This window comes from Rutilus rutilus (assembly GCF_951802725.1).
Source record: "Rutilus rutilus genome assembly, chromosome: 4".
NCBI lineage: Eukaryota > Metazoa > Chordata > Actinopteri > Cypriniformes > Leuciscidae > Rutilus > Rutilus rutilus.
The window spans coordinates 6,471,027-6,494,983 of NC_140212.1; the positions used below are offsets into that span (position 1 = coordinate 6,471,027).

The following is a 23,957-nucleotide window of genomic DNA, read 5'->3' on the forward strand; positions in this document are numbered from 1 at the left end:
TTACTTAGAAGTCTTTTTTTTTCTTTTTCTTTTTTTAATAAATACGAAAAACCCAAAAATGTATTTTTATTCCATTACAGCAGTATATCAAATTTTGATACTTCAAGTACACTGTTTTTTCAATATTTTCATTCTTTTTTTTTTATATGCTTTGAATTCTTGTTTTAATATTTTTCCTTTTTGTTTTTGCCTATTTGCCCCATGCTACTGAGAAAATGTGTAGTAATATATTGAATTCACACTATGTAGCATGTCAATTATCAAAACTACGTTCTCTTCAGACATCCAAAGATTCATAAAAAAAAATAGTAGGCTGTGTTTACAGTATGAAGATTTTTCCAAAGCATTTAAAAACGTCTGAATATGTAAATATTTGCAGTATCCTCTATTGTAATATGGAGGAAGTATGTTGGGAGAGATATGAATTAATGTGATTGATATCAGTGGAGATGTTTGTCATTGAGGGCAATAAAAGAGGGACAATATGGACATGACATGAAAAGGACAGACGCTCTCCAGCCCGTAGTCCCTCGTATGACGTTGCCCTCTTTTATTTGGTTTAAGGTCTTTAAAAGGACAGATGGCCCTTTTTGTCTCTGGCTGGCCACCATCCAAACCCACGTCTGCGCTCTTCTGGGAGTAAAGGATGCTCAATGCTGACAATCCCAGCGTTCTCTTGCCCAGATATGAACGGTTTCGACAACCTGAGTCCTGAGCGATCTGCATCCGGGCATGCGATGGACTCCCTTGCACTGTGTCTCCGTAGAATCGATCTCTTATTTATTCTTTTTAGCATGCCTGCGATCCTTTTATCCTGTAAACGAGAGCATTTTGAAGGAGACGGTTTTGTCCTGATGTGATGCATTTCAGATGCAACGTCCATGCTTGGTGTGTTTCCTCTGTATTTGGTGTAATGAGTGATTTATGACTGCAGTCTTAATTATGTTACACATTCTTTGCATCACGATACAATTTCAGGCTCTTAAAAATGATCTTCCTGAAATCACTCTTGCCTTGTTTTTGTCCTGTTTTCTGCACAGCAAATAAATATTTTCCTTAGTAAAAGCATTATAAATCACGTGTCTGGGCCGTCATTTTGCTGCTTTCATTCATGTCTAAATTCAAATATTACATTAGCCAGATTTATTTGTGTGTCTCACTTGGACGTTGAGTGGAATCAAGTATGTCTAGAGAGAGATGTTTTTATGTCATCATGTGACTACTCTGATGCCTGACTATTAATTATTTTCATTGAGACTGACTCTGCATTACAATTTTCCTATCCTTGAGGGTTTTATGCGAAAGAAAGGTGTTTTCTCCCCATCAGAGAGCTCAGATGATCTTCTTCATACCTTAAATCACATTAGCCAAATTGAATTAGAAGAAAAATGCATGTTCTCTTCTTCAGACTCTCATGACTTCTTGTTTCATATCTTGCCGATAAACTCATGTTGCTCAGTTTACAGAGCAGTGAAGGTCTGTGGTGTTGTGGATCTTTTTATTAGCAAACATCTTAACCTTTGCATAAATGTGCTGTGTCCTGTGTACTGGACATATCGAGACAAACACTGAAAAAATATGAATGATTTAGCTAATGTGATGATAATATTACAATAATATTAACATACAGTATTTTTCTGTCCAATCAAATGCGGGGGCGTGACCAAAATAATAATAATATACGATTCAATGAGATAATACTATAATAATATCTTTTCCGTTGTAACAAATGTTAGGGGGTTGCGGTCAACATGATAACATTTATACCCTCTGATGTGATAGGCTATTATTATAATAACACTGGCATCCAGTGCTTTTCTGTCAAATCAAATACTTGGGGCCTGACCAATATTATGTTAAGGAATTAATAAATTCGAATAGCTTTGCCGTCGTAACAAATGTTAGTGGGCGTGGCGAATATTATAATATGAATGGTTATGTATTATGAAAATATTAATAATATTAATGGTTAATTGTAGTTTTGAATAATAAATAAAAATACAAGTGCCATAAATAAAAAAATATCTCTATATTTTGTTTTTTTCTTATCGCGTCTCTTCCTGCCTGAACAAAGAGGTTTGTATTCACAATCAGGTCCGGTTTAAACCTTCGTGTAAACACGGCTTCTGACTGCGTCTCGTCTCAGTCAGTCGGGCTCTCAGACAGTGGACACGACACGACACAGAGATCACCACGCATTTACACTCGTGCGCGCGCCTGAGTGTGTCCAGTCGGAGACCCTCTGCCCTACTTTTAATGCCCGATGCTGCGCGAGGAGGATGAGGAGGCAAATCCCAGAATGTCCTCGAGGATGGATGCAGCTGTTGTTGTAGTTCCGCTGGATAGAGTTGCGCGGATCGTGCATGCGCTTGAGTAAATAGATAGATAGATAGATAGATAGATAGATAGATAGATAGATAGATAGATAGATAGATAGATAGATAGATATAGACTTTATTCATCCCATAGATAGATATATATTATTCATCCCATGAGGGACATAGGACACATTTGGAAGGAATTTTAAGCACCGGAGGAGAGAGAGGGGGTCCACTCAGTGCCGACCGGAGCATGATGGACCCCCTGGCCGACAGACGCGCACCTCAGGCGGAGCGCAGCAGCAGAGGAGCTGCCGGTGGGGAATCAGCGGACGATCAGGCACGAGGCTGCCGGAGAAACGCGGCGATGAGCGGCAGCGAGAGCCTGGGCAGCTTCGCCGACATGGAAGACTCGCTGGAGGATAAACTCAAAGGTCTGGCGTTCAGGAAACAGATCTCGTATAGGTAAATATGCAGTTTAATTCCTATCTTCGCGTTTGTGTACAGCACTGCATATTTGTGCACGTATTTCACCACCATATGGAGCGGTAAAACATGTCAGATGGTTTGTTTGTGTTGTGCGTTACTCCTTGTGTTTAACAATGCAAACCCCATTTGTTGTGCAAAGCAACACTCACCCACCTAAATAACAGAAGAAGATGATTATGTACATCGATGTAGATTTTGTTTATTAGTATGAGAACAAGTGCATTAGGGGTAGTAGTTGTAAATGAATTGCATTATGTGGGAAAGGTTTTGATGCACTTCATCATGTTCATTATGATATTTGTATATTGTCGTTTGGCCTGCTATTGATTTGCTAGCAGGATTCAATTGTGTTTTCCTCTTGCACATGAAACCCTTGGGCAATCAGACAGGCACTTGCATTGAATTGTTTAATTAACATTTGATCTGTATCAAAAATGACTAAAACAGAGCAATGCATAGCTGTCTGGTGATGCATTTGACATCCGCCGAGGTAGAGAGACAGATTCCCCAATGTCAGGGGGAGAAACGGCATGCTTTGACATATTAAAGGGTTAGTTCACCCAAAAATTCTAATTCTGTCATTAATTACTCACTTTCCAAACCTGCAGTGCATAACAATAAGTATCTAGTGCATCCTAAAGCCCTCTTATTGGAATTGATCAGTTACTTTTGCTTGTGCAACAGTGCTTCTCTTGTTTTATCTTCCCTCAAACTGTTTTAGTGTAGACCTTGTAAAGCCATTGAAAACATCTAAATCTAATCTTATTTTGGATGCATTGATCTTGTTGGACATGATTGGTCCGTAAGGATTGAGACGTATCGACAGCACTGGTTTCATGCTGAAACATCAGCTGATCAGGCCTCGTCATCATCACTTTGTAATGTACCTGATACCTTTTGATACCCGAAGGGCTGTAACTGATGTGAATCATGCAGAGACGTGAGAACTTGCCTGTTCTTCTCTTCTGATTTGACCTCCCCCTCCTCCGTTTTCCACCTGTCAGTGGAGGAGGGTCACTGCCACCCTCACTTCTCCTTCAGAGCCTTAAGGTCAACCTCCTCCGAGCAGATCAATCCTCCGCTCACAATTATGGCCGGTCTCTGAAGAAATGATCAAAGCTGTCCTTTCTTTTGTAGGAGCGATCTATATCCATCTAATTCAGATAAGACCCATGAAACCCAACCACACCACCAGTAAAACAAACAAACACAAGCCAACACGGCCTAAAATGCGATGTCTTGGATAAATGTGTCTTGTTCAGCTTTTTAAGCAAAGGCTCTAAAAATGGAAGCTTTGAAGTTGCCAAAGACACAAACAGGCACTGTTCCAAAACCTAGTGAGCTGCCTTGGGGTTTACTGTCTACATAGACGGCTTCCTAACTCTAATGGATCCTTATAAGTGATTTATTTGGAGTGCAGCAACTTTGTGCTTCACACAAATAGGGTTCTTCACATGAAATGCACAGGAAACTCAACTCACAATTGATTGATTATCTGCTTGATTATTTCTTCACAGAATGCAAGTATATTATCGCCCAGCTCTTTATATAAATTTGGATGTGTGTCAAAACCTACTAAGGGGTAATAATGGAACAAAGTGATTTTTTCATTATTATTTAGGATCTCCATTTTCATGGGTTTAAATAAAAGTTTTTTTGTTATAAGAGACTATAAAAACTATTTTCTAAATTAAAAACTTCACCGTGTTAGTGAACATCATTCAAAACGTGTTGTATATTATATTCTGACGGACATTTTTTTATGCGCAAACTACGCATTCTGATTCTGACATTCCAATTTTCTATTCTTGACTGATCTCTTTTTCATAATTTTGGCAATAGATGACCTGTTAAAGGAATGATCTTGAGACAAGTCCCTGTAGTCGGATCTGATGTCTTAAAATGCTGCCTAGGTAGGCAGCTCACTAGGTTTTGGAACAGAGCCTCAGTGTTCTTCATACTCTCCTTCAAATATAGCACTTATATCAGTTTTTTGTTATCTAGTGAATCGTGTTCAGCTTATAAAGAGGCTCTTGTGTCCGCTCTCTCTCGCCGTGTAAATGAAAAACGCTCTAAGAGTGCAGCAGCAGCAGACAGTGGAACATAAAAAAGAACTCATGCATTTTTAAGTGTCCTATCACAGCCCCGATTGTAGATTTATTCATGCTTGACACATTTTCTCTTCGCCAGGCTGCTGAAAAGTTAAACATGCATATTTATTGCGGTCTGCTCATCATCAGAGAGTGCAAAAAACTTGTTGCAGTGTTTGTCGAGCTTCCTCAAATGTTGGAACGTTACTCCATTAACATACAATGCTAAACAGAATGATGAATTAAGTCTGATTTAGTGTGTACAGAAAGTCTGTAATGTGAGAAGTATATTCAGTGAGGGAAAAAATTTGATTTTGATTGGATTGTGAGATGGTCTCTATATGGCAGGTGTCTGGAGGGATGGTTCTGTAAAGTAAGAGGGACTGATGATGTCATCAGAACGGGAAAGTTGTTTTAGGATCAGAACAAATTACATTTTGATGGAGGATTAGAAACGTTTTTCTTTGTAATAATCTGCAATTACATTATTACCCTAGGGTGTATAAATAGGGTCAGTTTGTTCATTTGAACATGTTGACTGCATTTTAAATCCAGAACATTCCGTCATCACAATGAGGAAGCATATTACCGGGAAGAGATGCATTGTGCCGCCAGCAACGCTGCAAAATAAATGGGAATGGGTTTAATATTTGATCGCTTACAAGTGTTGTGTTTTATCATTGAAACTTTAATAAGAGCCCTGGTGCATTTAGTCATCTGTCAAGTTGTGCCAGTCCTCCTCCTATTTGGCACTTTGCTTTATGCATTTGGATGCATTTGCACCCAATTAGGACGTACCCTTCACAGTAAGTTTACTGTGCTGTGTTATTTTCTCATTTCTAGTTGGCATTGAATCAGAGTGCGAAATGGCCGGCACGCCTACTGTAAATGTTAATGTGTAAGTGAAAGTGTGTGTAAATACTGTACGTAGGCTAAAATCGAGAATGAGGTGTTCGACTAGTTGTTCCATGCGTGACTATTTCTTGTGTGAATGTACCTTTTTTGGATCTGCTGTCCTTTTGTAAGTTGCGCTTCGTTGGCTGATGACCAGCTGACGTGTTTAATCTTGCAAAGGTATGCTAAGTGCGTAAAAGAGGGCAGTGTCTGGTGATGTAGGGACTTGTCTCATTTCGCTGAACGCACAACCCGTGAGCCAGCATTAGATCCTGATGGCGGACACAAATAAGGATTTTACATAAATGGTCATAATCTCTCCTGAAGATGGCTGTGCACAGAGCGGGCGGCTTAACGCTGATAAAGCCAGTCTTTTTTTATGCTGTGGCTGGGGTTTGTATTGCAGTCTGAGGAGATGTATTAAAGGATTGGACTTTTGAAGCTTTTCCTTATTAGGTATATGAGTGTAAGAGGCTTTTTCCTCTTCTCAGAGGCCGTTCTGTTTGGTGAAGCATCACGCTGATGGGTTTGCTGCTAAGCTCTGCCTCATAAGGGGTCAAAGCAGAAATTTAGTCCCAGGCTTTTGTCTTGTAGTAGGCCCGGACTGCGTTTCCACTTGCTGTTGTTGAATTTAAAGCTGACCTTTTACACCCTTTTTCAAAGAATCGATTTAGATTAGGGTTTTTTCAAACAACATTATTTTTTATATATTATTAGTGTTGCAGCCCCTCTTTTCCCAGTCTGGCTGTAACGCTCTGTTTAGTCTCCCTCCTTCCGAAAAGCTGCAATGTGCTTTGATTGGTCGGCTGCACCAGTGCGTTGTGATTGGTCAACCGTTTTGAGCGTGTTGGGAAATGTCACGCCTCCTTACTACAACATAGAGTTTCAACACTCTACTTACTAACTCAACCAGGCCCCGCCCCTTTATTCTGCATATGCTTTAGACGGGAATTATTTAAATGAGGAATATTGTGAATTGTTCATTCCCAGAAGAAAACTCAAGACCACGATGGAGGCGTTTCAGGGGTTTAGGCGCACTGATATAGAGAATAACTCCCTTTGGAGTGACTTTGTGCTTAGTAACTTTGCAGACCTTTTTCAACAGCAACACTAAATAAAGTTGAAAATGTTACAAAAGCATAATAGGCCAAATAATGAAATTAGTGTCTGCATTACTATACCCAGCCCACAAACTAATGTAGTAGATCATAGTGTGAGTTTATAACTCTGGAGAATGTATTTGAACATCTGAAGTAATACAAGCCATTTCTTCCATTCATTTCCCATTGAGTGGTCCGTCTCCGCTGTCTCCTGTCGTTCCTCTGCCGTGACTCTGTCCTGCACCTGTAGTTCTGGCAGAGGAGCACCTGCAGACAGCCACTTCGGAGGTGTGAGAGACTTCATCTCCGCCTCCGTCTCTTCATCCATCTCCCCCACATCAACAGGGAGTTAACACTGTCTCGCAGCATGTGTCATTCACCCGCTCTAATTCTCTCTGACGGCTCAGACAGGCCCACTGGCCTTTCACAAAACCTGCTACGGGCACCGGTCTGTGTCTGCTGTCGGTGGTCTGTTTAGTCTCAAAGGTTTTTTTTTTAATATTAATTATAGCCTAGTATTTGTTTCATTGCACAAAAATAGCAGAGAAATCAATATAAGACCAGGAATCTTCAGATTATATATATTTTTTTTACATTTCTGTGGTGATTTTGGTGGAAAATCCACAATTATGCATAATGAATTTAAAGGGATACTCCACTTTTTTTGGAAATAGGCTCATTTTACACCTCCCCCAGAGTTAAACAGTTGAGTTTTACCGTTTTCGAATCCATTCAGCCGAACTCCGGGTCTGGCGGTACCACTTTTAGCATAGCTTAGCATAGATCATTGAATCGGACAGGACCATTAGCATCTCTCTCAAAAAAATGACCAAAGAGTTTCGATATTTTTCCTATTTAAAACTTGACTCTTCTGTAGTTACATCGTGTACTAAGACCGACGGAAAATGAAAAGTTGCGATTTTCTAGGCTGATATGGCTAGGAACTATACTCTCATTCCTGCGTAATAATCAAGAAACTTTGCTGCCGTACCATGAGTGCAGCAGGCGTAATGATATGACGCAGCGCCTGAAAATAGTCCCCAGCTCGGTAACTTCCAACGTGACCGGGACTAAGTTTGTCTAACCTATTAGACCTATTTTCAGGCGCTGCGTCATATCATTACGCCTGCTGCACTCATGGTACTGCAGCAAAGTTTCTTGATTATTTCTGATTTCTTGAGTATCCCTTTAAAGATGGTAAATGTCTTAAATGAGTGGAAGGTACATAGTGTCTCCATTCGCATGCTGCTGCTTATACAGGCTGAACTGGGATTACTGGGTGGCTTTTTTATCATGATGTGACAGAGTGTCATTCATGATCTGAATCCTGACGCTGAGTAATTTCACTGATTGCTGGAACAGTAATATTGGTGTGTAATCCTACCTGATGAAGTGAAGTACAGCTTTGTGCCCAACCGTTTTTATTCATTCATGTTAATGGCATATTAGAGGATTTCATCCACTTGTGTTTGCTACTGTTAGTTACCTCAGAAATGGAAATGCCTACTGCGTACTAGCTAACCTGGTTTAGTCTTTTTGATATGAAGGAGGCGAGAAGACTCCTGAAAAGAAATCACGGTTTCCACAAAAAATGTGAAGCAGCACAATGGGTTTCAACATTGCTAATAATAATAAATGTTTCTTGAGCAGCACGTTAGCATATTAGAAGGATTTCTGAAGGATCATGTGAAACTGAAGACTGGAGTAAAATTCAGCTTTTGAAAAATGTATTCAAATAGAAAACAGATATATTAATTTGTAATAATAATATTTGACAATATTACTGTATTTTTCATCAAATGAATGTTGCCTAGATGAGCATAAGATACTTTTTTTTAACTTTGAATGGTAGTGTATCTATCACAATATAGTTGCTTTTGCATGATATTTGACAAAACATATTGCGGTATAGCCCATTTTTTATGTGTAGCCTATATATCACAATATAGTTGCTTTTGCATGATATTTAACAAAAAATAATGTGGTAAAGCCAATTTTTTGTGTATATATCACAATATAGTTGTTTTTGCATGATATTTCACAAAAAAATAATGTGGTAAAGGCAAGCCCATTTCTGCCTCAGAAGGAAAAAGATAAATTTATAAATAAATTTTTTTATCGCACTTTTTTCATTACACAATTGCAACTTTAAATCTCATAATATGGAACTTTGTATCCATAAATATGGTAATAAATATGGATTAGTTTTACTAATTAGTTGAACTTTTTGAAGTGTCATAGTGGTAGTCAATGGAGGGACAGAAATCTCTCAGATTTAAAATATCTTAATTTGTTTTCCAAAAATGAACAAATGAGGGTGAGTGAATGATGACGTTTTTTTTTCTTCGTTTTTGGGTTAACGAGTGCAATTGACAACGGAAGGCATCGAGCCTTACACTGTAAGTTGATGAGTTGATTTATCCGTGTTTTAATAGAGCTTTTTAGATGGATTCTGAGGCTTTTTAGGTTGGGAAGAATCAGCTATCTCTAACCTAGTTTGTTTGCTGGCTTCCATGGCAATACGCAATGTTTTCCGCCAACTGGCAACCCAGGGTGTCGAAATACTATTGGGTAAATTGGCACAGACCAAAAGAAAAACAGACATTCTGACTCGGAGCGCACATTTCAAAGTATAATAACTGGATGTTGCGTTCTTTCTCGGAGAAACAAGTATGTGAACTTAAGCATGTTTCCTAAATCTCTGCAAACATATGATGGTGTTTTTGTGCCTTAGTACAGTCAAAAAACTTAAATACAGCACCTTGAAGTACCTCTGAGTCTTGTTCACGAGTCATGGTATGTTGGCGAATGAGACTTGCAACTTTATTTCTTGTACTTACAACTTTATTCCATACAATTATGACTTTTTATCTCACAATCACAACTTTCATAATTTCAAAATTTCATATTTTAAACTCTATCTCACAATTACCGGTTTTATTTTATACTGAATAAACCGGAAAACAGTCTAATCCAATGAATTATTAAATTCACGTTTGCTTTTTTGTTGCTCTCAAGTGAAAATAGCGAAATGCAGTCATGCCACTAATGGAAACAATAAATGAAAAGACGCAGAGGTCAGTGATGGAGACCTCGTGCCTGGGAAAGGTTGTAAATATTGTGGCTGCACGTGCAGCTCATTTGCATTCGCTCTCTGCACACATTATCTATTCACCACAATTAGCTCATTCTGCCTCTCTTCTGGTCTTTTTCTCTGTAATGCACTCTGCTCGCTAATAATAACTCGCCATATATCTCTCTCCAGCTGTGGTCTGGGAGGTTGTGTGTGTGTGTGTGTGGGTTCAGCCCTTTATGCACTGATAGCACAGGGTTACGGCAGCCCAGGCCTCATTTAGCAAATGATTAATTCAATTAGGCAGCAAGGACCTCAGGTGGAAAAGAAAAACCAGGAGGCCCCTCATGTCCCCGAAGCCCTCAATACACTGCTCTCCAAGAGGTGGAGCAGAGATCCGGCCCCGCTTTTACTGCACTAATGGAGGATCCAGGGTCTTGACACACATTAGCGTTGCATTCAGACCGCTGTTTTCAGCACACAACACAACATTTACCTGATCATTAGCGGGAGAGCCATCTGCCACCGTTGCTCTGTGTTCAGAGACTGGCTTTTTGGGACATGTAGGGATTGGCTTATTTAAATGGCACAGGTCAACAACTACATATTGTCTGAAATAAACTCAGCGAGCTGCAGGTCATGGATGTGTTTTTTGACATGAATGAGAGATGTTTATTTACATTTCACGTGGTTTTTAGAATGTCGAAAGGTTAATTTTCAATTCAAAATTGTGGTTTAGGACATCCATCATGCAACCATAGAGTAGAGATGAATCATGATGGTTGACTTGAGTTTTTCTAGATTATCTAGAGATTTTTCTTCTATAATTCTTTTTTTAGATTATACTTTAGTGATTCATTTATTTATTGAACAATAAAATCCCTCTCGGGAAAAGTTGCATCTTTGAATTACATATATAAATTCAAAATTTTCATTTTAATTCAACCCCCCCAGCACTAAACTTTATGTGAAAAATGGGTCATTCTGTGTAAAATCGACCAAATTTCGGAAACTTCCCTGCCTCAAACTTGACTCTGACTTGATTATAGTGATGAAAAGCAAAATATTAAAAGTCATGGATGAATATTTCAGTAATCCACTACTTTAGTAATTATAAAAATGGCTTTAGAAAGATGTCAGTATCATTATTTTATTTGTATACAGAGAATGGTAGGTCTATTAGTAAAATCTTTAATTATTGTTGCATTATATGCCAATATTGGCAGTTCCAAAAGTAAGTTTCCCCCCCAAAATTTGCATACCTGTAACTCAAGAAGTATTAAAAATATCTTACTATCCTTTTAGATTTTGGTTCTTAACAAACTTTTCTTTTGGTGTCTCAATTTTGAAGGCACTTTATGGTTTAATTCCAGAGTTATCGAGATCTCGATATGGCTCCAAGAATAAATTGTTAAATTGTACACACGGGGACCTCGGGTTGAGTTGTCACGGAACGACCCAGCTGTGACCCATCCTTTCTAAGTGGGTTCTTGTCCAGAATAATCTGCAAAGTAGATCAGACTTTATTGGATAGTGAAAATTATAGTGAATATTCCTGTTCTTCTGGAGACGTTAGTATAAAGTGGACTTTTGGGACTCATTTTCCAACCCAAGCAGTTTCTTGTAGGTGTGCGGTCCACCGGAGTTCATCTCAGCCCTGAGCTTTGCTCTTTATGGCGGGGCTATTTTCAGCAGATGGATGGGTCAGATAGGGGAGAGATGCGTGCTTCCGATGCCTCCCCCGCACCCTGCGCCAAACGCCGAGGTTAATTATGGAGGTGTCAGCAGCCAGAGGAGGAGAACAGAGAGAAGAAAGAGCTAGAGGAGGTTTATGTACAGGCAGGAGTGGGTTCCAACACTCCCACATACTCTGCCAGTGATGCTCTTAATCTCTCACACTCACACAAAAGCATCACCGTCACAGTTATATGTAATTATACAGTCCGATCCCACACGCTCCCACTCGCCGAGCCACAGAGAGCGCACGACGCGGTATTGTTACGTTAGCATATATCTATAACACGAGAGAACATCGCATGCAGTACAGAGAGTTTACCAACCTCCTGTAAAACTTGAGTTTGTATGTTTGATTCATTTCCGTGAATCAGTTCAAACTCTCATAATCAATGAAATTATTTTGCACAGTCACTCAAAAATGTTTAGGGAAGTACTGTGTGGCATTTTTCATATATAATTTTTTGTAAAGAACATGTGTGAGTAAAAGTCACTGTTTGTTAATTTGAAAGTTTATATCTGTGCATTGAAATGTTCACTGTAAAAAATTTGTAACACTCCCCAATCAAAAATTTCAATTGACCGATAACATCTAAATTTTTCAATTGGCCCAAGTGAAATTCTGTAAATTCTAAAATTAAATGTACAGATTTTCACTTGGGCCAATTGAAAAATTTAGATGTTATCGGTCAATTGAAATTTTTGATTGGGGAGTGTTACAAATTTTTTACAGTGTTGAAATGATGATGAAAATGTGGAAAATATTTTTGAACAGATTTTTCCTCTTTTTTAGTTCTTGCATTAAGCATGGCTAATCTCATTGGCTTCAATGGCTTTTTGGTTGAAACAATTTTTCCTCTAATATCTCTTTTAAGTCATTATGCAAATGCATAATTATCAAGAAGATTTTTTTTTGCATTTGGCTGATGCTTTATCCAAAGTGACTTTTTGCTTTTAATATATGTGCATGCACTCCAGGACAATTGAATCCTTGACCTACAGTAGGTGTGTTGGTAGCACCAAACATATATATTATATATAGCATATATATATAGATAGAATATCATCCAATTATCAAGATATAGCTAAAATGATGTTGCTTAGCCATACTGTATGTGGTGTTGTTGTTACTAAACTCTGAGGGACCGAAACTGACTTGGTTTCCGGTGATTGTTGTTGGCCAAAAGGCAGACTTAAATGTGTGTGTATGTGTGTGTGTGTTTGTCAGGTCACAGACAGTCAAGGGAAGGACACAGAAACTGCAGGGGGTCTGGACCTCTCCCTCAAAACACCGGGAAATGTGTCACAGCTGTTTCTGTTGAGCCGCAAAGCAATTCAAACAACACATTTTACATGCTAGAGCAAACTGTGCCCATCACGCAGTATTATTTTGTCTCCAATGAATGTCAGCATCAGAGAAAAATATCACTGTTATTTACAGCTTTAATAAAGAGCTGCTGTGCGTACGGTTTACCCGCAAGCTTTTGCTTTGATGTGAGATGCTAAGCTTGAAAGTATAATGAATCCAGTCATCTGCAGACATTATTATTATGTCTGCACTAAGACAAGCATCGCTATTACTATTGTTCATATGTGATTTGAACAAGCTTCTAACCATAAGTATTAGACATTTGAGTGTGCTGTAACTTTTCTAACTGCAATATTTGTCTGGTGGATGATTACCGGGCGACAAAGTCCCATAGACTTTCACAGAAGAAGGGACCTGAGCCATATCAAAAGAAGAGAATATCATAGTGACTTGTGGGTGAGCTTGTTTGACTGAACCAAGATAAAAAACACTCAGCACCATAGCAATGCAATAAAATAGGATAGCGAGTTTTGCACGATGAAGCACCACTTAATATTTTCTTTAGAAGATATTTGACTTTTATTTCTTCAGTTAATTGAGTGACTGAATTCAGTTCTTTTTTTAAAGAATCACCTTTTTCTTTTCCCCTCTTGAGTCTTTCAGTGAGTTGGAGGAACATAAAATGTGTGGCAGGAAGCTGGTGTCGCTACGCATGAGGATCTTTAACAGGAGAAAGTGTCAGAAAGCAGGAGTGACTGAAATGAATAGAGCGAGAGGCGATTACCCAGGAGCACTTGGATCCGCGCGAACGGCCCCCGCCAAAGCCAAACCACCCACGGCCCCTACACCCGCTACACTCTCTTAATCAGTATTTTTGTCCTGTTTTCCAGTAGAAATATCCAAACGTTCTTAAAAAATATTTTAAACACAAAATTGTGAGCTAATCAGACTGTGAAAGAGACGAGAGGAGAAAAGATGAGGGGGAGGGAGATGAATGTAGGACAGAGGGATGGAGGGGGAGAGTGTGTGTGCTCCTTCATGTGGTGAAGGACGAGGTGCATGTGGCCCACAGCAGCTGGTCTGCCAGGAGAAACTGAAGTTTGACCCTGACGAGAAGGGTAGGGAAAGAAAGGGAAGGAGAGAGAAAGAAGAGACATTGATAAAGTGAGAGTTAAGGCCGGGACACACCATGCCGACGGTCAGCCGTCTCGGCGATGTCGGGACGTTTTTGAGCGTCGGTTTGGCCGACACGCAGTCGACGAGAGGCAACAACACAGTCAGCATTCATCGCCGCTAGTTCTTTGACGTCGGCTTGGTGTGTCCCGGGCATTCAGTGTTCTCGTTATAATTTTATGTATGGCAGATTGGCGCTGCACATCTCACACTTAACTGTATTTTCGTCTACTTTATCAAGTGATTCCAGACAGCTTGCACATTTTCTAAGCTATATGACAAGAAAAAATATATACTGCTGGATCATCTAAAAGGAATATAACTGTCTCAAATAACCCAATCATTGTCAACAATGTAGGCATTGCCGTTAGAGCTGACGAGTGAATGAACACCGCTAAACTGAAGTGTTTTGCTAGCGGGTTAATAAATTCAACCAAATGCATCCTATGTACGCTATACAAAATAAAAGTGATAATACAACTTTCATCTGCACAAAAGGACGCAAATGCGATTTCAGAACTCCCGTTGTGGATGCGCTCTTCCCGTAACAACAACAACGCTGTCACGGGCAACTCAAGCACAATGAGTTTACAATGTTCTATTACAGTAGTGTTCTCATTATAATGTTATGTAAATGGCAGATGGTTCTGCACATTTTGGACTTAACAGTATTTTCATGATCAAAGTGATTCCAGGCATCACTGCATACTTTCAAATCCATAGTTTCACTTAATTTTGCCGGTCTGGACGGCACGCTGTCCTAACGCTAACGCTAACGGCGATTGATCGTCACTGTGACGTCCGAATATTCGAGTACTCGAGTACTCGTACACATCCCTACTGTAGACCTGAGAAGGTGTTGAGAAAGATAAAGAGAGACTGTAGAAGATTGTTTATGTCTGCTCTTTGAAAACGTGCCCTATATATCTATACCTCTTTGTAGAGGAAGGAAAGAGGGACCGAGAGAAAGACTGAGGAACAGACTGCCACATCGCTATGAGCTCTGCCGTCCCTCATGTGTGAGAAGAATACATGAGTGAAGGCAGAGCAGAGACAGGACGGACGGAATGACATGTAAGGGATGACAGTCATTAGTGGACTGTGGAGGGAATGTGTGTGTCGCAGTTTGAGGCTAGGAGGTGATGGATATAAATATCTGAGCGCTGTTGTTTGGGGAGTTCAAGCGGGAAAAGCCCAGGCTTCCTGTCTGACCGCTGTACCAGCAGGATGGGAGTTCTGTTTCACATTTTATACACAATACTCTCAATGCATGTTGACTTTCAATGCATGTTTGCTGTGTTAACATTAATTGAAACGCTATAAACAAATATTGTACTAAACAATGAATGCATTGGCAAACAAAAGATTTAAAACACTAGAAAGCTACTCATTCCATGAGCGGCACTAGTGCACACATGCATAAACATTCTAGATTGGTCAAACTGTTTAACAACGCTCAGATACAAACACTTGATGCTGTCAGTGAACAGTTAGTCTGGATTTTGCATGGATTTTTTATCATGCATTTCTTCACTGTTATCAGACGGCGCAAAGTTAATTTAGCTGAAATCACTGAAAATAATTTATCCGTCAGTGAATCAGGCTTGCTGAGCTTTTCTATCACCAGCTCCACCGCAGATGTTATCTGGGATTTCAAGAGCGAACGCGACATCCCGAGAAGGATAGCAGGAAAGTTTGTTCTGTATGTGAGAAAATGTCATCATGTGAAGTACCCAGTGCAGATTCCAGTGCCATCTGATCTTACTATTATTGTAGGAGACAGTGTCAGTGAAGAGCTTGAGAGGAGATATAAAACCTGTAAAGAAAAAAAGGTAGATTTTTTTTTTTATGTTATTCCCGAACAAACTTTAATTTTGTCACATTATATACAAAGTTTGAAAAATATTTGATTGTGTGTATTTAGAATTCATTAACGCTAGCTGTGAAATTAACATTAACAAGAACCTCTAAACACCAGAGATTATTTATAGAATATTATAATTTTAAATATGATGGATGTATATGCACTTTTTGGTAAATAAACTAGTGAGAGTGTGAAAAGTGTTGACAAGAGTTTATTTTCACACTTTTGGTCCACCAGGTCAAAATTGTCAATAGGTGAAGAAACCAATATATGATTGGATCTGTCCACGGAATATGTCCACCTACCACTTCTATTTCTTCCCCATGATCCGGTCACAAGTGTGATGTATGTGCTGAGTTTGCGTGTGTGTGTTTGTGTGTAGTTTTCCTGCCATTGTCAGTAGGTGTGTGTCAGGCTGCAGTGACAGAGCTCAGGGGCAAATGAGAGAAATGTGTCTCCATCCGGCACACACATGAACACACAGTCACAATAACAACGTCACGGACACACACATACAAAAAGACCCTGACCTGAGGGAATTCAGCCCCAACACATACAAACAGAATGACTAATACCCTGACCACACATTTATTCAGGACACATTAAAGTAGGCTAAATGCTGTAGTTTAGAAACTGCATCCTTGCCTTGGGACAGAGTAAGCAGCCAAAGCATTCATAGTAGCATGAAGGGTCTGAAAATGTTTATTTCTCTTCTGAATTGCAGCAGGTATGATGCTGAAATCAGCATGTTTCTCTGAGGAAATTTGAGGAACATGCATATATAGTGTACAGCAGCAATGAATGGCTCTGGAAGACTTTATAAGCAAGCATTAATTTACCATAGGTTCTACGAACCTTTGGGGTCATTGTAGGAGTGCTTGGTTCAAAAAAGCTTGGAAAACCCAGAATTAGTAGACGCTTTTATGATCCAAAGTGTCTAGTGCACTACTGCAAGGACAAAGTCCTTAGTTGCTGCTTTGAACACAACAAGAAAGAAGTTATCCCTAGTGGGATTCCTCATGTTTTTATGGATATGTAATGTATGGAATGTCCCAAATCTGTCACATATGCGTAAGAAGACTCGTGGGATACCTGCGTACTGGTAATTTGATAAACTGATTGTTTCCTAAAAATGAAGTGCTGTTAATGTGTTGTGTGATGTTCTTATCTGGAACATTCTGTATTCCTCCTGATACATTCTTGTGTTGTTCTGTTCATCACGCTCTTATCAGGACGCTGCTGGCTTCAGATAAAAGCACGAAGATTGAATTAGCACTAATCACCGATCTGCACAAGATTCCTCTCAGTCTTGGGGTCTCACGGGAGCTCTGCGTACACGTCGATTTTGTTACACTTATTACCTTTGGCACATCTTTCTCTCGCTTGCGCTTCACCCCCCAGTGCAGAGTCTCAGATCTTAATCTCTGGAGCGAGAGGGAGGCATGAGAAAAGGGTCCGTGTCAAGGACATCCTGCTCCGATGAAAATGAGGAGAGGAAGAAGGATTGTGTTGTGGAACGCCAGTAGCCTTGAGGAAGTTGGTAATAGTAAGGCTCAGAGAAGCTGTTCTTCAAGTGCATGTTCGCCAGGGCCCCGCGGGCGGGTAGAATCGCAGAGAGCACACTGACCCAGTTATAGAGTTTCAAGCAGAGACCGAGCAAAGCAGAAGTAGAGAGAAAAAAGAAAGTGAAAAGATCAGAGACACTTCCAGCAAGCAATTCCAAAAGATCGCTTCCTGATTATTCATTGTCTTCATGTTACTTGGTTGACATCATTGGTGACAAGACGTAGACAAGGATTCTCTTTCACAATTACTAGTCAAATCATGAAAGAACTTGCTGATGCACGTCACTCACCAGGCACTAACTGAACAACATAGACCCATGACTATCAGACTCCTCACAGAAACTTTGCATCATCAAAGTGTGAGGCCACCAAATGAAGTCACATCCTATAGAGTCACTCAATCAGTCTGTGCAGAGCAGAGAGCCGGTCAAATACTCCTTTAGACTGACGGATCCATGGATAAAGTGTCCCTCTGTAACAGGTTGCCCATAGATTGTCTTGCAGAAGGTCACCTTGGGTTACATAATAGTCCTTAAAATAGCTCAAAGTGCTAGACGTGGGGCTGACCTTGTGGTTTGGTTCTCTGGGGGTAACGATGGCAATGATGATTGTGAGAGATTCTTGTCTGTCTCTGGTGACAGGACAGGATCTGACACCCTTACACGCCCCCCGGTTCTCAGGTATCCTCCGTCAGGTCTCAGCTATCTGACGGCCTGATGATCTCAGCGCTACACTGGCAGCGGGAGGGTGCACGATTGGGTGTGTTAGGTGTGCTTGGGCGCTAGCACGCAGCCATGTGTAACAGTGATGTTAGCCTACCTTGCACCGGTGGAAGTGAGCCTTCTACTTGCCCAACATCGGATGCTGCTGGAGAAGAGGCAGGAAGCACGCCGTTTGTTCGGGAAGGGGGACACAGATTGAAAAGGCAAAATGGAAGGATGATCAGGGCCCAGAAGACAGTAGAGGAGAACCGAGTATGTGGGAAAGGGCGGAAGCGGAAGGTGACCTGGTATCGCAGGCTTCTGGGCTACAGGTTAGTGATAGTAACAGTGGTGTCTTTTCCATCTATTTCGACCAGGTGTTGCTACATATCATTTTAGCAGCTGAACTCCATGCAGAACTTCACACTTTTACTTTACTTACTGAGATCGAGAGTGGGCGGCGCGGAGAGATGATATCATAGCTGTGTACGTGGGTTGACACCTGACTTAAAGCGTGGAGGGAGTTTTCAACCCACACACAACTACAAAACCTAATTGGCCGAGACAATGGGAATGGAGACAGAGATTATGATGCTGACAACAAGATTTAAGACTTAAATACACCAACGGCGGCGTGTGTTGGACTGTTGCCCTGACTACACAGGAGGGATGATATTACCGTAGGGTGTCGTGGGAGGGAGGGAGAGTCAGCGGCCACTAAATTGAACACACATCCCCTGCGTTTGCACATGTGAACCCTCTGTCCATCCCTTCGTGTCTGCCTCTCGGATAAACAGTAGCTTGCATGGCAAATTAATACTGGCCGATGATAAATGTCACACACATGCACAGCATCAATCTGAAATCTCTCGGTGAAGCCAGACCTCTGTCAGAGCCTGTTTTAGTAGAACTAATTCCATTATAGCAGTCTCACTGATTGCTCTTCCTGTCTGTTTCCACCGGCTCTGGTCGGCATGTGGCATATCCTTTATCTCAAATTGTGTTCCTTTCTGCCTGCGTTCCATGCACTCAGTTGATTACTTTCTAGTGATATGTTCTGCTGTTCGCGAAATGACACTGTGTTTACCCAGAACTGATTATACACCCTAATGTAAGGTGTCTTTAAACAGTGGACATCGATGATTGATTTGCTTAATGCCATGGAATAATATTAAACAGAAATGCGTTACTCATTTACCTGACTGCAATGGGAAAGAGGATAAGGAGGTCTCAACCTCTTCCTCTGTCTCTATGTCAGTTTAGTGCAGTCTTAACCATTCAACATTTAACTTGTTGACAGGCACAAGACATGTTTGCTTGCTGCACCTGAAGCATTTGACAATAATAATTCAGTTGTCACATTGTTTTCTAATGCAAGCTTTCTCACTCAGCTCCCTATATTACATGTTTCCTTCATAGCATTTTGTCACAATAGTCTTTTTTTTTCCAGATGCATGTGTTATCTTATCTCAGAAGAACATTTGGTTGCTCAAATGGCTGTCAATTTTGTCTAAGGAGAAAGACCTTGAGATTTCTTCTGAAAACCTATAATAACCCTTAAGTCTCCATTTTAGCACATTGGTGTCTAGGAGAAGCAATTGAGATGTTAAAGAGATCTTGTTTGTGATTTTTGTTTTTGTCTTACATTTGTTTCTGTCTATTTGTTGTCATGTTCCTTGCCTTCACCACGTTTCATCACAGTGTCATGTTTTCAACGCACATGTCCCCCGACGGTGTCTCTATTTTTAGCTCGGAGGGTAAAGGTGTGTGATCCCGTGGCCCTAGCTCGCTTTACAAAAGAGCTTGTAACTGGACTCTCGCTTGTGTTCTTTCTGAACGGGATAATTTTAGATGAGGACTTGAAACTTTCAGCAGGGTGTCAGGTGTACGTCCCACCTTTTCCTCGTCCGTTGTTCTCTTCACCCCCTGCCTCCATTGCTTCTGTCGTGAGTGTGTGTAAAATTATACACAGAGCGTGGGGTCACTTTCAACCTTTGCTTCAAAAGGGACAGCCATATGGCACTGTGTTTACTATGTTAAATACTGAGCCTTTTGGAGGAAGATCAGGTGGCATGAGTTTTTGAGGAAGGAGCTTGGAGTTTTAGCAAGTTCAGTTACACGCTTTAATATGCACAACAGGTGGACTTGCAAATAACAGCTGGGAATATGAAACACATGTTCACTTTTATATATTAGTAGCCATAGCTTTTTATCTACAGTCTATGTTAAATCTTAATGCTTTAGCTATAGTATACTATAAACTTCCTGAAACTTAATTGCTCTCTTTGTGTTTGTACAGGTAGTTTGTTTTGTCTAAAAATGTCTCATGTTGCTTGTATAAATGGCACATTTCTAGTTTCAAAATCATTTGTTTTTCAGTTATTCCTCTTTAAAAATAAAATAAAAAAAGTATCAGCTATATGCAAATTGACATACATTTGGTTTTTGACCACTGAAAATGTGTAAAATTTACTCATAGAACCACATTGAAATCCTCATTTCTCTGGGAATAAACCGTATTGTGCTGTAAAAATTAAAAGATGCCAAAATAAAAGTTGGTTAACCAAAACATAAAAGAATATTAAGAGTTCTTTAATACTTCTCAGGTTACAGGCATGCAAACTTTAAGCAAAAAACACAAGAAGTGCTTTTTCCAATTTTTGAACTGTCACCGTTGGCTTATGATGCAACATATTTTACTAATAGACCTTCCGATCCCTGTGTAAAAATAAAATAATGATTCTGTCATCTTTCTAAAGTAATTTTTACCACCCTGTAATGTGGCTCCAAATCTCAGTTGAAAATTTTCATTTTGACCCCCTTTCATTTTCGATCTGTGATACTAGCATGTGATGAGGCCAGTTCTGTGGAAGAATGACAGACAGAGGAAGTGATCGCACATTACTGACTCATGCAAGCCCCTTGCTGAGACACACACACACACACACAAAGACATTTTAGACGTTTGTTTGTGTCTAAAAACTGTCTTTTCTGCCTATTTCATACCATATGAGGCAGAGGCTGTCTTTGCATGCAGGGAATTATGGGAACTTCCTGGCCAAGCAGACTGGTAAACAGATTGGTCTGGATCATTTTGATACTGGCACAAGGTATACGGCCGTCTCCTGTTGTGTGTGTTTTGTAGCGTGTCCCCACTTAGATCCACAAAGACTAGTCCTTTTATGTGCAACAGCAAGAAGCTTATCCCAGATGTCAAAACCTTCAGCTCAGCAAGGTCTCATTAGTTTCTCTTGAATGCGTTCACTCAGTCTTGTGCTGAAGCTATTTGTGGTCATTCTGTTACGCAGGAAAGCCATCTCGCGGTCGGGCCTCCAGCATTTGGGTCCAGCACAGAATCCCTTCCCTGCCCTGAGCAATGGACCAGCCAAGGAACTCCGCAACACCGTGGACTGGAGCGTAAGTGTCCTTCATCTGTCTTTCACTATGAATGTCTATCCAACTGCATGTCTTATCAGCTTTCCCATAGAAAACAATACTGGCAGTGCTTTGATGGTATCATTTGGTACTTCGATATAGACATTGGTCCATTTGACTTCAGATAGTAAGTAACTACCCAGCAAACACAGAACATTGGCACAACGTACCCAACCTTTTAACAACGTTTTAACAACATGGCCAAAAGGTTGCTATGACTACGTTGTGTGGTGAAGGTTGTTATTGCGTTGTCACAGTATTGACATTGAACTTAAGCCATTGCTTAAGGTTGTGCCGAGGGTGTCTGGACAACCACTGGACAACATATGTACTCGTCACTGCCCTGAAGCGCAAAAATCAGCCTTTTAAATTACTGACCAACTGACCGTTGGGCCGTCTCGCTCTTCATCAAGCAAGGATACGTGAGAATTGCGTTTAATTTACCTCAGCTAAATAAGATACGTAATTATTCAAACACAACCTACAACTTTTTTGTCTAATGTGACATTTATTTGAACATCTTCTGGTCCGGTATGACAAATGTTTAACTTTATGCCAAAAGTATGAAGCCAAAATGACTTTAATGATGAGTAATTGCTTTCAGCACTCCTTGAACAGGCAGCGACTTGAGCACGCGCGTAGCCATGCTAGTTTTTTATTTTTTTCACAAATGAAAGATTACCAAATGCAGTTTACATAAAGCTGAATTAGCTAACCTTCTATGTCATTTTTAGTCTTCAAAGTGTACACTTGCAAGTGTTGATTATAATGAATTTACTGTTAGGCCCATAAATAATAATAAGGATAAACAATATTTAAAAACGATATAATTATCTAACATATGACTAATTAAAAATTAACCAGAAAACATAACATGCTAAATGGGGGATATCTATATATCTATATCTAGCATAAAAAAATTAATTGTCAGAACGTCGTCTCTCAGTTGCTGAATGTCGCGGAGCAACGTTGCTACAGCCCTGTCGCATAATTCTTGTTACGACAAGAGTCGGTAAGAACGTTGTTACAATGTTGCGAGCACATAGACAGCGACGTTGCCATAGTAGAAATGCAACGTGCCACAGACGTTGCCACAACGTAAATGTGTTTGCTGGGTAGTAACTAGCAACCACCCAAAACATGAACGTTTTCACAGTTCCTATAACTATTGCCGGAAGAACCCGCTTTTTGGTGTTTTCACACCTCAGGAACTGGGAAGGATTTTAGTTCTAGGAACGCCTTTTGGGGTGGGGGTGGGGGGGGGGGGGGGGGGGGATGGGGGGGGGGGGGATAAATTAGCTCCTTCTTCAGAGTAGGGTCTAACCCAGCACAATAGTATACACTGATTGGCCGAACACATGCCATACAAAATACTGGCACTCACTACATTCCATCTCTGTTATTACGAAACCCACGACACACGACAAAAACACAACATCGATCATGGTGACCACCATCCTTCAGTTGTTGAAGTTGTTGAATGCCGTGCTTAAATGACTTTGCTGTCCGCCGGCTTACGTCACTTCAGAGTTCCTTCTGGTGGGAAATGGCTCTAGGGGAAAATTGTGTTCTCTGGTGTTCAGTATAGTTCGTATAACTGAGTTCCTATAACTAACTCGTGCGAAAGCCCCTATTGTGATGAGTTCGGTACAGGCAAGTGGCATTAGTTTAGAATATTGCATTGTTTTTCCCCTCAAAATACAATGAAAGCATGATATATAGTGGGTTTTTATACAGTACGTGACATTCTAAGACTAAAGCCCTAATGTTTGTGTCGAGGAGAAGATTGTGCAAATAGTTTTGCACATATCAGCATATTTGGACTGGTGGGTGCTGTTTGACGTGGGCGGGTCCCACAAAGATGGTTGGCATGGCAAAAGAGAGACTCGTTAATCCAGGTGCTGTGTGTACAGATGGAGACTGCTGAGGGGGCGGAGCCCAGCGGGACGCTTCCTGTTCGTCTTTGCTGGCCTTTCCTTCCCCTCTAGTTCCCGACGTGACCAGCGCAGCCATCAAACATTAATGCGCGTTCCTAAAACTGCTAAGTGTGTACTCAAGGCATCGCTAATTGAAGCCTCACAATGTGTGTGATTTGAATGCAGGAACGTGCATTACCTGACTGTTTTTGTATTTTAATGCTCATATCTATGTCAGTTTAGAGCAATCTTGACCATTCAACTTTTAACTTGTTCACAGGCACAAGAAAGACAGG

The 23,957-nt window shown here is 40.4% G+C and overlaps 2 protein-coding genes across 6 annotated transcripts in view; both read left to right on the top strand.

The window, feature by feature from the left end:
* creb3l2 (cAMP responsive element binding protein 3-like 2) overlaps positions 1-1,078 on the top strand; it is a 19,265-nt gene extending 18,187 nt beyond the window's left edge. The window contains exon 12 of the mRNA XM_084407889.1: positions 1-1,078. This exon is cut by the window's left edge and continues 171 nt beyond it. The gene's annotated coding sequence lies outside the window, so the exon portion shown is untranslated.
* Positions 1,079-2,423: 1,345 nt separating this feature from the next.
* The window catches only part of dgki (diacylglycerol kinase, iota), a 42,626-nt gene continuing 21,092 nt past the window's right edge, over positions 2,424-23,957 (top strand). For all 5 annotated transcript variants that reach the window (XM_084406454.1, XM_084406457.1, XM_084406455.1 and 2 more), the window contains exons 1-2: positions 2,424-2,783; positions 21,619-21,727. In XM_084406454.1, coding sequence (XP_084262580.1) covers positions 2,572-2,783; positions 21,619-21,727 — 321 coding nt within the window. In that variant the 5' untranslated portion in view covers positions 2,424-2,571. The remainder of the gene's footprint in view (positions 2,784-21,618; positions 21,728-23,957) is intronic.